The sequence below is a fragment of the Lepus europaeus genome, chromosome X (genome assembly GCF_033115175.1).
Source record: "Lepus europaeus isolate LE1 chromosome X, mLepTim1.pri, whole genome shotgun sequence".
Lineage (NCBI taxonomy): Eukaryota > Metazoa > Chordata > Mammalia > Lagomorpha > Leporidae > Lepus > Lepus europaeus.
This window is the reverse complement of record NC_084850.1, coordinates 1,106,347-1,119,911: the sequence shown is the minus strand read 5'-3', so window position 1 is coordinate 1,119,911 and position 13,565 is coordinate 1,106,347. Positions and strand designations below refer to the sequence as shown.

The 13,565-nt window shown below is 63.2% G+C and overlaps 1 protein-coding gene across 4 annotated transcripts in view; it reads left to right on the top strand.

The window, feature by feature from the left end:
- The first annotated feature begins 808 nt into the window (after positions 1-808).
- The window catches only part of ATP2B3 (ATPase plasma membrane Ca2+ transporting 3), a 31,260-nt gene continuing 18,503 nt past the window's right edge, over positions 809-13,565 (top strand). For 2 of the 4 annotated variants that reach the window (XM_062182904.1, XM_062182902.1), the window contains exons 1-11: positions 809-1,016; positions 4,449-4,646; positions 4,766-5,023; positions 5,410-5,535; positions 6,414-6,539; positions 8,628-8,669; positions 9,299-9,463; positions 9,654-9,868; positions 10,417-10,659; positions 10,914-11,155; positions 12,749-12,983. In XM_062182904.1, the coding sequence (XP_062038888.1) occupies positions 809-1,016; positions 4,449-4,646; positions 4,766-5,023; positions 5,410-5,535; positions 6,414-6,539; positions 8,628-8,669; positions 9,299-9,463; positions 9,654-9,868; positions 10,417-10,659; positions 10,914-11,155; positions 12,749-12,983 (2,058 nt within the window). The remainder of the gene's footprint in view (positions 1,017-4,448; positions 4,647-4,765; positions 5,024-5,409; positions 5,536-6,413; positions 6,540-8,627; positions 8,670-9,298; positions 9,464-9,653; positions 9,869-10,416; positions 10,660-10,913; positions 11,156-12,748; positions 12,984-13,565) is intronic. The other 2 variants (XM_062182905.1, XM_062182903.1) reach the window with 1 other exon arrangement.

Below are 13,565 nucleotides of genomic sequence, written 5' to 3'. Positions count from 1 at the left end.
CGCCTTGCCAGTGTCACCAGTGACCTGTGGCTGCTTCCGGCTTTCTCCTGTGTGCCCTCTCCTGCGGCCCTGCCCTCTCTGCTCTCCCTCTTCCCTCCTTCCCTCTCACCCCCTCCTCTGCCCTCCTTCCCTCCTCTCCTCTCCTCTCCTCGCTCTTTCTCTTGCTCCCGCCCTCTGAGCTGCCCCCTCTCCTGCCCCTGTCCTCCAGGTACCCTCAGGGCCCGAGAAACAGCCTGCACACGAGGCCGTGCCCTGGAGCCCAGCTGGCCCTGCCCATGGCTCAGCCTGCTGCTCCCTGGAGTCCTGCGCAGCCCTGGGCCTGAGACCTTGAGCTGCAGCGGCGGCCACAGCAGAAGATCGCCAGGGACCCGTAGCATGCCAGGCGTGCAGGGCGAGTCCTGATCAGGCAAGAGCAGGGGGAACTGCGGGCCGGGCGCGGGCACAGAGAAATGGTGGCCAGTGCCGGCGGGGTGGGGTGGGGCAGGACCGGGCGGGGTGGGGGGAATGCTTGTCACAGGAGGCCCTGACGCGTCCTCCTCCCCCAAGCGAGCCCTTCCAGCTCTTGGGGCCCACGGTGCGCAGGCCTGGGGGACTACGGGGTGAATTTGGCGCTCAGTGAGCCGTGAGTGGCAGACACTGTTCTGGAAGACTGGACTTCTGTGTTGCCTCCTTCTCCCCAGGTGTCCACGCTTAGCCACTGCTCCCTGCACCACCCTTTGCCTGGGCCCTCGGACTGCAGGTGGCTGCCTGTCCCTAGCTGCAGTGACACACACGGAGCCTGCGCCTTCCAGAAGGCTCCACGGGCAGAATGGGCGACATGGCCAACAGCTCCATTGAGTGCCACCCCAAGCCCCAGCCACAGCGGGAGGCCCCGCACGCAGGTGGCTTTGGGTGCACACTGGCTGAGCTCCGCACCCTCATGGAGCTCCGCGGGGCCGAGGCGCTGCAAAAGATCCAGGAAGCCTACGGAGACGTCAGTGGGCTCTGCAGGAGGTTGAAGACCTCGCCCACCGAGGGTGAGTCCTTCCCGGAGCACCATGGGAGCGCCTGCGGCCCCGGGCCCACCTTTCCTCCTCCTGTTCAGTGCAGGTGCTGCTGAACTTGGCTGTGCCCTCCTCTGAGCCACAGCCCTCGAGTGGCAGGTGCTTGGGGCGGAGAGGATTCTGCAGCCAGAAAGGGACAGGGAGGGAGGACACAGCAGCCGCAGAAGGCCTGTGCAAGCGGAGCGGCCCAAACTGAAACCCCAGAATTCCATGCTTAAAGGGGGCCAGAAGAGGGGGACGAACGGGCTGCAGGGGGCTCAGGTTACAGAGTGCCTCTCTCTCTGGAAAGGCAGGGGATAGCCCAAAGTGGCCCAGGAGCCTCTGGGGCTTGTGGGAAGGGGTGGTTGAGGCTAGGGCAAGGGGACCCCGCGTGTAGATCAGAGGCGGCCCTGGCAGCGAGTAGTCCCAAGTAGGGTCGCAGTGTCTGGGGTCCGCTGTGAGGCAGAGACCACCCGGGAGCCAGCCGAGCCCTGGATTCCAGGAGCTGGAGTGCTTTCTGGCCCAGCTGGCACTCGCCTGGCAGGGCTGCCCGGGCTATCCCAGCCTGATGCCAGGCTTGCGCCCTGGCCAGCGCCGATTGATTTAATCAGCTGCTCAGCTCGGCAGCCGCACCTTGGCCCACCGAGGGCTGCTAGCCCTGGACGTGGCCCTGGGCTGCTCCTGCTCCCTGCCACCACTCCCCCCGGCACCGTCCCATCCATCAGCAGGCCCTGCCTGTTCTGATGTCTAAATCTGTCCCTTGCTCGTACTCACCGCTGCCTGTCTCTGCTGCACCTGCACCCTCTCGGCTCTGCCTTTGGCCCCACCCGAAATTTCAAGGCCCAAACAGGATCCATTGCTCTGGCCTGAAGGCTCCGGCTGGCCGCTGGTAGCACACGGGCCCGCCCGGAAGGCAAGGTGCAGGCGGGCAGGGGGAGGAGGAGGCCCAGGCCGGGAGCTGCGAGGTGGAGGTGGTCTCCCTGGCTCTGCGCTCGCTGGCCGGGCCCTCTGCCCTTTGTTCCCCCTCGCCCGCCCCCTGAGGAGCCAGGGCAGGGCCTCGGAGGAGTCTGCAGTGCAGAGCCATGTGGCCTGTCCCGGATCAAAGGAAGCAGATGGGCTTCAGCTGGCAGCACTTCCCTCTGCCTGCCAGGCCTTGTTAAATATTTAAAATGTCAAGGCCCCTGGGAACCTGCCCGATTCTGCCATAGAGCCCCGGAGCTCGCCCAGTGCCTATGGAGCGGGCAGGCAGGGAGAAGGGCAGGTGCCCAGGTGGGTGGCCCAGCCCCTGCCGGGCTTCCGAGCGCCTGGCTCCCTGGGGCTGAGTGTGAAGTGGGGAGATGGAGCGGCCTGAGGACCAGCCCTCCTCTCTCAGACCTGGCAGGCCTCCAGGCTGTCAGACCATCAGACCTGAGCGGTTGCTGCCGGGAGCAAGGGGGCCCTCAGCTCCATAGCCCCTCAGTCAGGCCACGCGCCTCAGGCAGGCATGGGGGGTCCTCAGCAGGCCTCCGACTTGCCCAGGCCCGGGGCTCACTCCTGCAGGTGCTAGGAGGTGGACAGGCCCTCCCCCACACGGCAAGTGCTCTACCAAGGGTGGCGTATTTGGGGACAGGGGCTTTGCCCTCTTGGCCTTCACGGAGATGCGAGAGGATTCCAGAAGAAAGCCGCCCCTGTTTGTCAGAGAACTTCAGGCGGTGCTGGGAAGGAGGAGGCAGATTAGCTGGGAGCCGACACGATGTGGTCCTAATCCAATTCCGATGGCATCTGGCCTCTGCTCTGGGCACACTGCCCATCTGTGTCCATGCCGACCGGCCGGCCCCTGCCCCCAGGCCCTGGGCCCAGGCCGCCTGCGGGCCTGCTGGGCGGCCGCCTGCTCAGAACCAGAGGGGCGGCAGCTGCTTCCACACTCCCCACACAGCATGCATGCTGCAGTGGCCCACAGGCAAGCCCAGGCTGTGGGGCAAAGGTAGCCACCCAGTCTCTGGCAAGGAGGGAGAAGCAGGGCGGCCGCAACCAGGGTGAATCAAAGCCGAGGGCGAGGGGGTGGAGGGGCACCGTGCAACTCTCTGGAGGCTGCAGCCTAGGGGCAGTGCAGACCCCAGGTATCTGGGAGGCTCAGAGCTCAGATACGTCCCTGTCCCTGGCACTGCCCCCAGCCCCCGAAGCTCCTGCACTAGGTCCCCGGCCCCCCTGGCCCCCCCGCCCCTCCCCTGCCATCGCAGGAGCTGGGGCCCTGACTTTGTCCCAGCCGCCCAGCGGGGAAGCCTTTGGCCCCAGCAGAAACCCGAGCCGGCCACTGGGCCCAGTGCAATGAGGCCAGGGGGAGAAAGGCAGGGACAGCTGCAGCCCTTCTGGGCGGGGAGGACACCGTGTGGCCGTCGCCTAGCCAGGGTGGACGTGCAAGACCATGACAGCCCCAGCTTTTGCTCTCCGTGCTTCCATCTCGGACAGAGCCCGTACTGCCCTCCCTCCCCTTCTTTGTCCTCCAGTCTGCTGTGTTTTCCCAAGCCACCAGGAGCTCCCCAGGGGCCAGCCCCCTGGCCCCCAAACCTGCAACAGGTGGCAAGCATAATGCCATCTCCTCAGGACCGGGGGCTGCAAGCTGCCATCTGCCCACTAGGTGGCAGTGTGGGGCAGGGCACTGGGGGCGGGAGGAGCCCAGATCAGCCAGGGGTTACCACTGAGCTGAGTGCTCAGGCTGCGGTGGTGGTGCCGTCCCAGCTGCCTGCCTCTGGGGAAGGTGACTGAGTGGGTGTCCGCCCTTGGGGGCCTTGGGGAATCCGGCACCTTCAGGGGTGGGCCTGGGAGACTCGTGCTCCAGAGGCAGGGACCCGCTTGGTCCACGCGGGACATACCAGTCCTCTGTGTGTTGGTGGTGTGCTCTCCACTGAGCAGGCCATCGCGGCCGGCTTGCTGGCTGACGTGCCCGGACTCGGCCTGCCCAGCAGTTGCACTGGGCCCAATTTCAAGCTGCCTTATCCTCTTAGCGCTCACAACTGGCTTCCCCCGCCTTCCTGTCCTTGTCCCCAGCCAGTTTCCTGTCCTTCCTTCTCGCACAACATTGTTGCTGTGTCCCAGTTTTGGGGTCTCTGCACCCCAGTACCTGCCTTCGCTACCAGCGCTCACACTGCCTCCTGTGCTCCTGCCCTGGCCTGGGTTCAGGACCAAACAAGTGGCACCAGCCTCTCCGGCCTGCTCTCGTGTCCATGCACGGCAGCAGCCAGAAGCAGGTGCAGAAAGGCCTGGTTCCCAGTTCCCAGGCCCGCGCGGGCGCTGCCTGAGGGAGTGTGCGAGCTAGAGGGGAGAGCCCCCCCAAGCCGAGGGCAGCCCCTCAGCAGGAGGCCAGCGGGCAGGCTGCGGCACAGCTGACCCTGACGGGCCCCATCTAACCCTTCTGTGCTTCTGCTGCCCCCGTCTGGTGCTGTGCAGGCCTGGCGGACAACACCAATGACCTGGAGAAGCGCAGGCAGATCTACGGGCAGAACTTCATCCCCCCCAAGCAGCCCAAGACCTTCTTGCAGCTGGTGTGGGAGGCCTTACAGGACGTGACCCTCATCATCCTGGAGGTAGCAGCCATTGTCTCCCTGGGCCTCTCGTTCTACGCCCCGCCGGGAGAGGAGAGTGAAGGTGAGGGCCCCGCTGGAGAGAGGGTGCTCCCAGGACCGCGCGGCCCGGGGGCAGGGCTTGTGGTGGGTGGGGCCCCAGACTCACACACGACTTCCCCTCACTTCTGTCCTCCGGCGCAGCCTGTGGGAATGTGTCTGGTGGAGCTGAAGATGAGGGTGAGGCCGAGGCCGGCTGGATCGAGGGGGCCGCCATCTTGCTGTCGGTCATCTGCGTGGTGCTGGTCACGGCCTTCAATGACTGGAGCAAGGAGAAGCAGTTCCGAGGCCTACAGAGCCGCATCGAGCAGGAGCAGAAGTTCACGGTCATCCGGAACGGCCAGCTCCTCCAAGTCCCCGTGGCTGCACTGGTGGTGGGCGACATTGCCCAGGTCAAGTATGGTGAGGAGGCCCACAGCCCCTTTCTGGGGAGGGTAGGCTCAATGACACCGGCCCCCAGTGCCCGCTCTCTCCCCAGGGAGCACATGTGAGGCTTGGCCTGCCGGAAGCTGCAGCTGGGGGGGAGGCGGAGCAGCTTGGGGCAGGACCCGGAGAGTGTCAGATGCCACGGTGTCCCCACGGTCTCTGTGAAGGGTGCTGCAGGGTGCGGATGTCCCCGCTCCGTGGACACTGAGTGGGTGGAAGAGGCCAGAAGGAGGGGACTCTGAAGTCTGTCCCTGTCACATCGACAGACCGTCCCCAGGGTGGGGGTTGGGGGGTGCTGGCAGGAGGGGCGGAGGTTCCCGTGGGCCCACAGGCCCTGGCTGTGACCGCTGGCCGCTCTGTAGGAGACCTGCTGCCCGCCGACGGCGTGCTCATCCAGGGCAATGACCTCAAGATCGACGAGAGCTCACTGACAGGCGAGTCGGACCACGTGCGCAAGTCAGCCGACAAGGACCCCATGCTGCTCTCAGGTGCTGACCACCCCGAAGCCAAGCTGCCAGTGGGGGCGGGGGGCTGAGAGCCACGCCCTGACAAGGCCAGGGAAATGGGCCCTCCCAGCCCAACAGGGCCCTTGGGGTCCAGAACAGGAAGCCCCAGGGGGAAGGGACTCGCTGGGCGGATCAGCATATTACCACACTCCTCCCAAATCCAGCCCCTTGAGGCAATCTGGTGGGAACAGTGGTCCCTTTCCAGAAGGTTCTGCATTAGCATAGTGTTTATCCCAGTGGGCACTGCAATGTGCAACTGGACAGAAAGACCGCAGACCCTATGTAGGCTTTGTGAGTGGCTCACCCCATCCCTCTTTTTTAATGATATCTATATCTATATATCTATATATCTATATATCTATATATCTATATATATTTATTATTTTAAAGGCAAAGTTACAGAGAGGGAGAGACACAGAGAGAGAAAAAGAGAGACAGAGACAGAGTCAGAGATCTTCCATCAGCTGGTTCACTCTCCAAATGCCCATGACGGCTGGGGCTGGGCCAGGATGAAGCCAGGAGCCAAGAACTCCATCCAGGACTCCCACATGGGTGGCAGGGGCCCAGGGACTTGGGCCATCTTCCACTGCTTTCCCAGATGCATTAGCAGGGAGCTGGATCAGAAGAGGAGCAGCCGGGACTCAAACTGGTGCCCATGTGGGCTGCCGGCATCACAGGCCACAGTGCAGGCTCCCATCTCGTGCCTCTGGACAGAGCTCTCTGCTCCTCCATAGGCCTCCAGGTCCCCTCCAAGCCAGGGGGGAGGCTTCAGTCTAGGCTTGGGGTCAGCACAGACTCTGGCGACCTCCATATTCTGTGTGCACTGAACCTGTCTCCGTCTCTCTTTGTTGCTGTACCAGGCACCCACGTCATGGAAGGTTCTGGAAGAATGGTGGTGACAGCCGTTGGGGTGAACTCCCAGACAGGCATCATCTTTACCTTGCTTGGGGCTGGAGGAGAGGAGGAGGAGAAGAAAGATAAGAAAGGTAAGGCACCATTGACATGGGGTTTCCAGCCACTGTGAGTGGGAAACCACGCTGGCTCTAACGCTCTTTCCAGGGACCCATCTTGTGGGGTTTTCCTCTGACAGCCAGCAGGTCAGGGACTCCCCAGTTCCATGTGAGGCTGCTCCCCATGGTGCGAGCCCCCGGTGGGTGGTGCCTGTGTTGGGAGAATGGCGTTAGAGGGTGCCCCGGGGACTTCTACCCTCCCCAGGGACACTTAGCCCCCATGGCCTGGAGGGTGGCAGCCAGGCAGGCAGAGCCTGAGGACGTGCAGGGCCAGAAGGGCTGGGGAGCACTGAAGGCGACAGAGGAAAGCAGTGCCCCGGGGCAGGTGTCTTGTGAGAGCCACCCCCCACACACACACCCAGGGCACAGCCCGGGGCTCCTGAAGCTATGGAGAGAGAGAGAGAGAAGTCCTCCATCTGCTGGTTCACTCACCAGATGGCCACAGCAGCTGGAGCTGGGCCGACCCAAAGCCAGGAGCCTGGAGCTTCTTCCGGGTCTCCCACGTGGGCTATCTTCCACTGCTTGCCCAGGCCATAGCACAGAGCTGGATCGGAAGTGGAGTAGCTGGAACTCGAACCCACACCCATATGAGATGCCGGCACAGTGCCAGCCCTGGGGAGCACAATTTCTAGACGCAGACCTCACCTGTGCGAGAAGTCACATGGGGCACCCAGAAGTTCAGACAGCTACCCCGTGGGGGCCTGGGGCTAGGGAGCTAGGGATGGAGGACAGCCTCACCCATGGGCTGCAGGAACCTGCACCCCCACCCCACCTCCTGTGGCTCCTTCCCGGGCTCCTGGCCTCCTGCTCTGTCCTTCACGACTTTGGATTTCACCAGCCCCCTCGAGCCCCTCCCGTCACTCCTCCCCAGCACCTTCAGGCTGTGCATTTAGGAGTCAGATGGGGGGGGTGCTTCCTGGAGGGTAGCAGCCTGCAGGGGTCCTGGGAGAACAGCAGCTGCACCCCAGCATCAGCCAAAGCAGGCATCTCCCCCCCCTCGCCCAGCCGGTGGGCATGCTCCAAAGGTGCTCCCCATCTGCCTGCCTCCCATTCCCCTTTGGGCCTGTGCATCCCTTCCCCTGTGCCCCCCCCCTGCCTCCTGCTCCCTCTCCTTGCCAGCCAGAAGCCGCCACTGTCACACGTCCTTGCTTTGGGTCCCATGGCCCAGGCGCACCCAGCAATCTGCCCCTGTGCTGTGCTGTCATCTGCTGTCCTCCCGTCCACTCCCCAAGTGCCCTTCCCCTCTGGACTGTACCCCAATCCCCACAGGGGCCCTGGGCAGGGAGGGCTCCATCCACACCTTCCCAAGGACCTCAGACCCTGAACTCACTGCCTGGGAGCTGCCTGGCACCCTGTCGATGTCCCTGAATCCCAGTGACATGAGCTGTTGGGCAGCAACGGGTGAGTGCACAAGCCCCGCCTGGCCTGGCCAGCTTATCTCAGGAGCCGGGCCCGTGCAGTTACAGCCCCCTGGAGAGTTCCTCTAACTGGTCCCGGGCACCCATCCCAGGAGGACCCCACCTGCTGTCTACACTCCCTGCAGTGCTGCTGGGCGTCCACACTCAGGCCAGCCCCACCCATGCAGTGAGCCCCACCCTACCCAGCATGGATTGACAGGTGCCCTGGAGGCCCCCAGCAGGTGCTCGGGTGTCACTCGTTTGTCTCTTTAAAGCGCACACAGAGCTAACCTGTGGCAGTGATCACAGAGACAGCTTGTCGGTGTTGGCCAGCCTGGCTGAGCGTGGGCTCCTGGGCCTCAGGGAGCAGCTAGGCAAACCCAGGACCCGGCCATGGCTGCCTTGAGAGATTCACTGTAGGACTGGGATTGAGATACACAACCCCCCCCCCCCCCGCCCGACCCGAGGAACCTGGCCAAAAGGCCAGAGTGTCCAGTGCACTCCTGTGCTGGGGCGGGGGTGACAGCATGAGCCTGCAGAGCAAGGGACACAGAGAAAGCCCTTCCTCCTGCCCGCCGGCCGCAGGCTCCAGGGCTGCCCTCTGCATGTGCCAGGCCACGTGGCCGTTGTCAAGGCTCCATGTCTGTCATTTCTCTTCCCGTTGTAGGCAAGCAGCAGGATGGGGCCATGGAGAGTAGCCAGACCAAAGGTAACACGTGGGGGCTGGCAGAGGGCACTCAGTGGGGGGAGGGCTGCAGGCCAGGGCCGGGCGCAGCACGAGAGGCCACTGGGAGGGAGCAGCCCTGGTGAGTGACCTTGGGCTGCCGGCTGAGGGGGAGGGATGCAGACGTGACGCCCATTGGATGGGGGACAAGCTGTGGAGACCCCTAGGCCACCGGGTAGGATGCCCCCTCCCTGGGCGGGGGGTGACATGGCTGCTCTGGGCAGTGCAGCTGGGGCCTCCAGAGGCTGTGAATGTGTGGGGAGGCAGGTGAGGAAGTGAAGGAGGCAGAGCAGTGGGGAGAGGAGGAACCCAGGAAGCAGAGAGGCTGCACTGACACCTGGAGAGATGGTTGGGCTGGCAGCGGAAGACAGCCCTGGCATTCTGGAACATTCCTTAGGCCCCATGCCTCTGCTCTCAGGTGTTGAGATTTGAGGCATTCCAGGACCGGCCACCTGGTGCTGGAGCCACACAGACAGGCATGAGAGCTTGGTGCTCGGAGGCTGGAAAAGGGAGGGAGGTTGGCAGGCCGGGCTGCGCTGCACTCGGAAGGCTCCCAGTAGCACCTTGCCCCTGGCGGGACTGTAACCTTGGCCGTGGGGCTCTTCTGTATCCAGCTAAGAAGCAGGATGGGGCTGTCGCCATGGAGATGCAGCCCCTGAAGAGCGCAGAGGGCGGGGAGCTGGAGGAGCGCGAGAGGAAGAAAGCCAGTGCACCCCGGAAGGAGAAGTCGGTCCTCCAGGGCAAGCTCACAAAGCTGGCCGTGCAGATTGGGAAGGCAGGTAGGCGTGGCCAGCTGTGGTGGGCGGGGCCCCGGCTGCGGGGGCGGGGGCATGAGTGGAGCCACTCCTGAGCCGGGGAGTCCTGCTGGCTGGAACCCTGGTGTGTGAGGGTGCCCCTCACCTCTTCTCCCACTTTCTGTCCCCCTCCCTCACTCCTCCACCCTCTGTGGCCCCCGCCCCCGCTGGGCAGGGCTGGTGATGTCCGCCATCACCGTCATCATCTTGGTCCTCTACTTCGTGATCGAGACCTTTGTCGTGGACGGCCGGGTGTGGCTGGCGGAGTGCACGCCAGTCTACGTGCAGTACTTCGTGAAGTTCTTCATCATCGGTGTCACTGTGCTAGTCGTGGCTGTCCCCGAGGGCCTGCCTCTTGCTGTCACCATCTCCTTGGCTTACTCTGTCAAGGTAATGACGCCACCATCGAGACCACCATGCACACTCGGAAACTGGGGTAGGAGGTCCCTGGGCACGGGACGAGCTTTGGGATGGCTCGGGGGAGGGAAGGCAGTGCTGCTGCACACGGCCCCAGAGGCTCTGCTGCTGGGAGGTGGCCTGAGCAAGCCGGCAGCAGCCTAGACCCGGGGTCTCACATCTGCAGGATGTAGGCAGGGGGATGACAGAGGAGCCAGGAAGTCGATGGTGCCGGCAGACACAGAAGGGGGAGTAGCAGTGGGTCAGGGGTGGGGGAGGGGAGGAGCTAAGAGGGGGCTCTGGACCGTCCAAGCCCCCTGCCAGCTCCCCACACGTTGAGATTCCTGGGGTTGTCCAGACTCCGTTTGAACGTTACTGTAACAAAATCCCTCAGGGAATCATCCAGGCAGCACCTTCAGGTGACAAGTGGCACTGGGGAGCAGCCTCCCCCGCCAGTGTTTGCTGACTGCCCCCCTTACTTCCCCCGGATGAGCCAACAAGCCGAGTCACGACCCCTGCCCGCCCCCGTGTGACCTTTACAGAAAATGATGAAGGACAATAACCTGGTGCGCCACCTGGACGCCTGCGAGACCATGGGCAACGCCACGGCCATCTGCTCGGACAAGACGGGCACGCTCACCACCAACCGCATGACAGTGGTCCAGTCTTATGTGGGAGACACGCACTACAGAGAGGTCCCCGCCCCTAGCGCCCTGACACCCAAGATCCTCGACCTCCTGGTCCATGCCATCTCCATCAACAGTGCCTACACCACCAAAATACTAGTGAGAAGGGGCCGCTGGGAGGCTGGGCCGGGCACAGGCTGAGGCGAGGGAGTGGGGGCTGGCCCCTTCAGCACGAGGCTGCATGTGGCGGTTCTCCTGTCCCTGGCTGCTGGGCTAGCCCCTGCCAAGCCCGGTGCATGATGGGAAGGCTGCAGCCTGTGCACCACTGCCAGCAGCCCGAGCCAGGGGGAGGCCAGGGATCTCGAAGGACGGCACTCTTACCCCGAGTCATGCCTGCTCCTCTCCCCCGCCAGCCTCCAGAGAAGGAAGGCGCTCTGCCGCGCCAGGTGGGCAACAAGACCGAGTGTGCTCTGCTGGGCTTCGTGCTGGACCTCAAGCGGGACTTCCAGCCTGTGCGGGAGCAGATCCCGGAAGACAAGCTGTACAAAGTATACACCTTCAACTCGGTCCGCAAGTCCATGAGCACCGTCATCCGCATGCCCGATGGCGCCTTCCGCCTCTTCAGCAAGGGCGCCTCGGAGATCCTGCTCAAAAAGTGAGTGCGTGGCGTGAGTGAGCCAGGGAGCCCACAGAGGGGGGCTCTGGTGACTGGCGTGCGCAAACCGACCTAAGGCAAAGCGGACCGATGGCACGCCTATCAAGGGTGCACTTCTGTGGCCTCTAGGACATCAACAGTGTCACGTGACCATTAGCTCCATGCTATTTCCATCCCCCCAAAACGAAAGCACCGCTCCAGCCCTGGCAGCCAGGCCTCGGCGCTCTGTCCATGTGGCTCCGTGCGCAGCGCCTCTGGGAGCCCCGTGCACAGGCTGTTGTGTGCGCTTGCGTGTGTGCTCAGTTGCCTTGGCTGCATGACCTGAGCGGAACCGCTGGGTGGCACAGGCACTCTCCGCTTACCTCACTGAGCAGCCCCCAAAGCGTCTCCCCCCGCAGCTGCACTTTTGCTGCCTTTGGGTGTTCTTACTCGCCCGAGAGTGGCCTGAGCTGCACAGATGTCTGAGAAGAGTGACGGCTTCCTCGGCGAGGCGACCCAATGTCCCGAAGTCGGCTGTGCTCACGGTTGCACAGAGCTCCCGTGCGAGCGCCCCGGCTCCCCTCACCTGCCCTCGATACCTCCACTGGGCCTACACCTGGGCACGGCCCTCCTCTTTGCCCTGTTCCATTTGACTCCACTGGGCTCAGCACTGGTCTTCCCAGGACCTTGGGGGCAGTCCTCAGCAGGACACCCCAGGTTGAGCCCACTCCCTCCTCCCTGAGCAGTTGTCCACCCAGTGCAAAGGCTCCCTCCCCGGTGAAGCTGTCCCCGTGCATTAGGAGTGGGCACTAGACTTGGGGTCCCAGCCCCTTCCCTGTGCTGCTGCTCCTGTTGGTGGCCGTGAACTTGAGCAAGTCACTTCCTGCCCCATGCTTCAGTCTCTCCTTGTAATCTGGAGGTAGCATGAACGCTTGTCTTATGGGAGTGTTTAATGAATTACAGGAGTGGAGCTGGCACTGTAGCATAGCGAGTTAAGCTACCGCCTGCTACGCTGGCATCCCATACGGGTGCCGGGTCATGTCCCAACTCTCCCACTTCCGATGCAGCTCCATGCTAATGCGCCTGGGAAAGCAGCAGAGGATGGCCCACATGCTTGGGCCCCTGCCACCCACGTGGGAAACCCGGAAGAGGTTCCCGGCTTTAACTTGGCCCAGCCCTGACCATTGTGGCCATTTAGGGAGTGAACCAGCTGATGGAAGATGTCTCTCTCTCTGTAACTCTAACTTTCAAATCTTAAAAAGAAGAAGCAGAAGAAGATTTGCAGGAGTGAATACATGCCCAGGGTGGTGGGGCTGCTCTGAGAAACAGCCACAGTCGTGGTGACTCGAACCAACAGGAGTATCCAGAATCCTGGGTGTGGGCAAGACTTCACTCCTTCTGGGGGCTCTTAAGGATAGAGCCTCCTGCCTCTGCCAGCTCCCGTGGCCCCAAGCACTCCCTGGCTCATGGCTGCATCACTCCCATCTTGGCGTCCTCCCACGTCTGTCTGTGTGTCTGTGTCCTCTCTTTTTACAAGGACACCCGTCGTTGGCACTCCTGCGGCATGACCAGTGCTGTTTCCTCTTGTTCTCTCCCTGCCTCGCCCTCCCCCAGGTGCACGCACATCTTAAACAGCAATGGCGAACTCCGGGTCTTCCGTCCTCGGGACCGAGAAGACATGGTGAAGAAGATCATCGAGCCGATGGCTTGCGATGGCCTTCGCACTATCTGCATCGCCTACCGCGACTTTGCCGCAGGCCACGAACCTGACTGGGACAACGAGAACGAGGTGGTGGGCGACCTCACCTGCATAGCCGTCGTGGGCATCGAGGACCCCGTGAGACCCGAGGTAGCCATCCCCTGTCTGTGTGCTGCCAGAGCTGCAGGTGCAACCAAGCCCAGAGTCAGAGAGGCTGAGGGAGGTGGGCGGGGCTGGGGGAGGCGGCATGTTGCATGTCAGACCCTTCTCGGTGCCCCTGATCCTGCCTGCTGGGCACTCGTGCCCTTGACCCACACACACCCTCTGGATGTGGCCCAGGTTCCTGTTTCTGCTCAGCAAGAGGTGGTGGCAAAGACTCTGGCATTTGGGAGCCATCAGCCACAAGGGACGGGGGGAGCCAGCTGACACTAAGGCTGTGCTTCCAGAAGCATCTTCATGGGGGGTGATGCAACAAGGCAACAGGAGCCAGAGCACAATGAAGAAGGGCAGATGAGCCTAGTCCTGGCCTGAATTTAGGGGGACACTGGAGACCTTGAACTGAACAGCTTCCGCGTGAACGCTGTTTGTCCTCAAGAGGGAGCAAGTGAGGAGGCCAGCAGGGCCCTGGCAGGAGCGGGCAAAGCACAGTGGGACAGGGTGCCTGAGCCAGGGACAGGTCAGGACTAGAGACAAGAGACACTCAGTGCGCAAGACAGCGCTTGCTGCATCCAA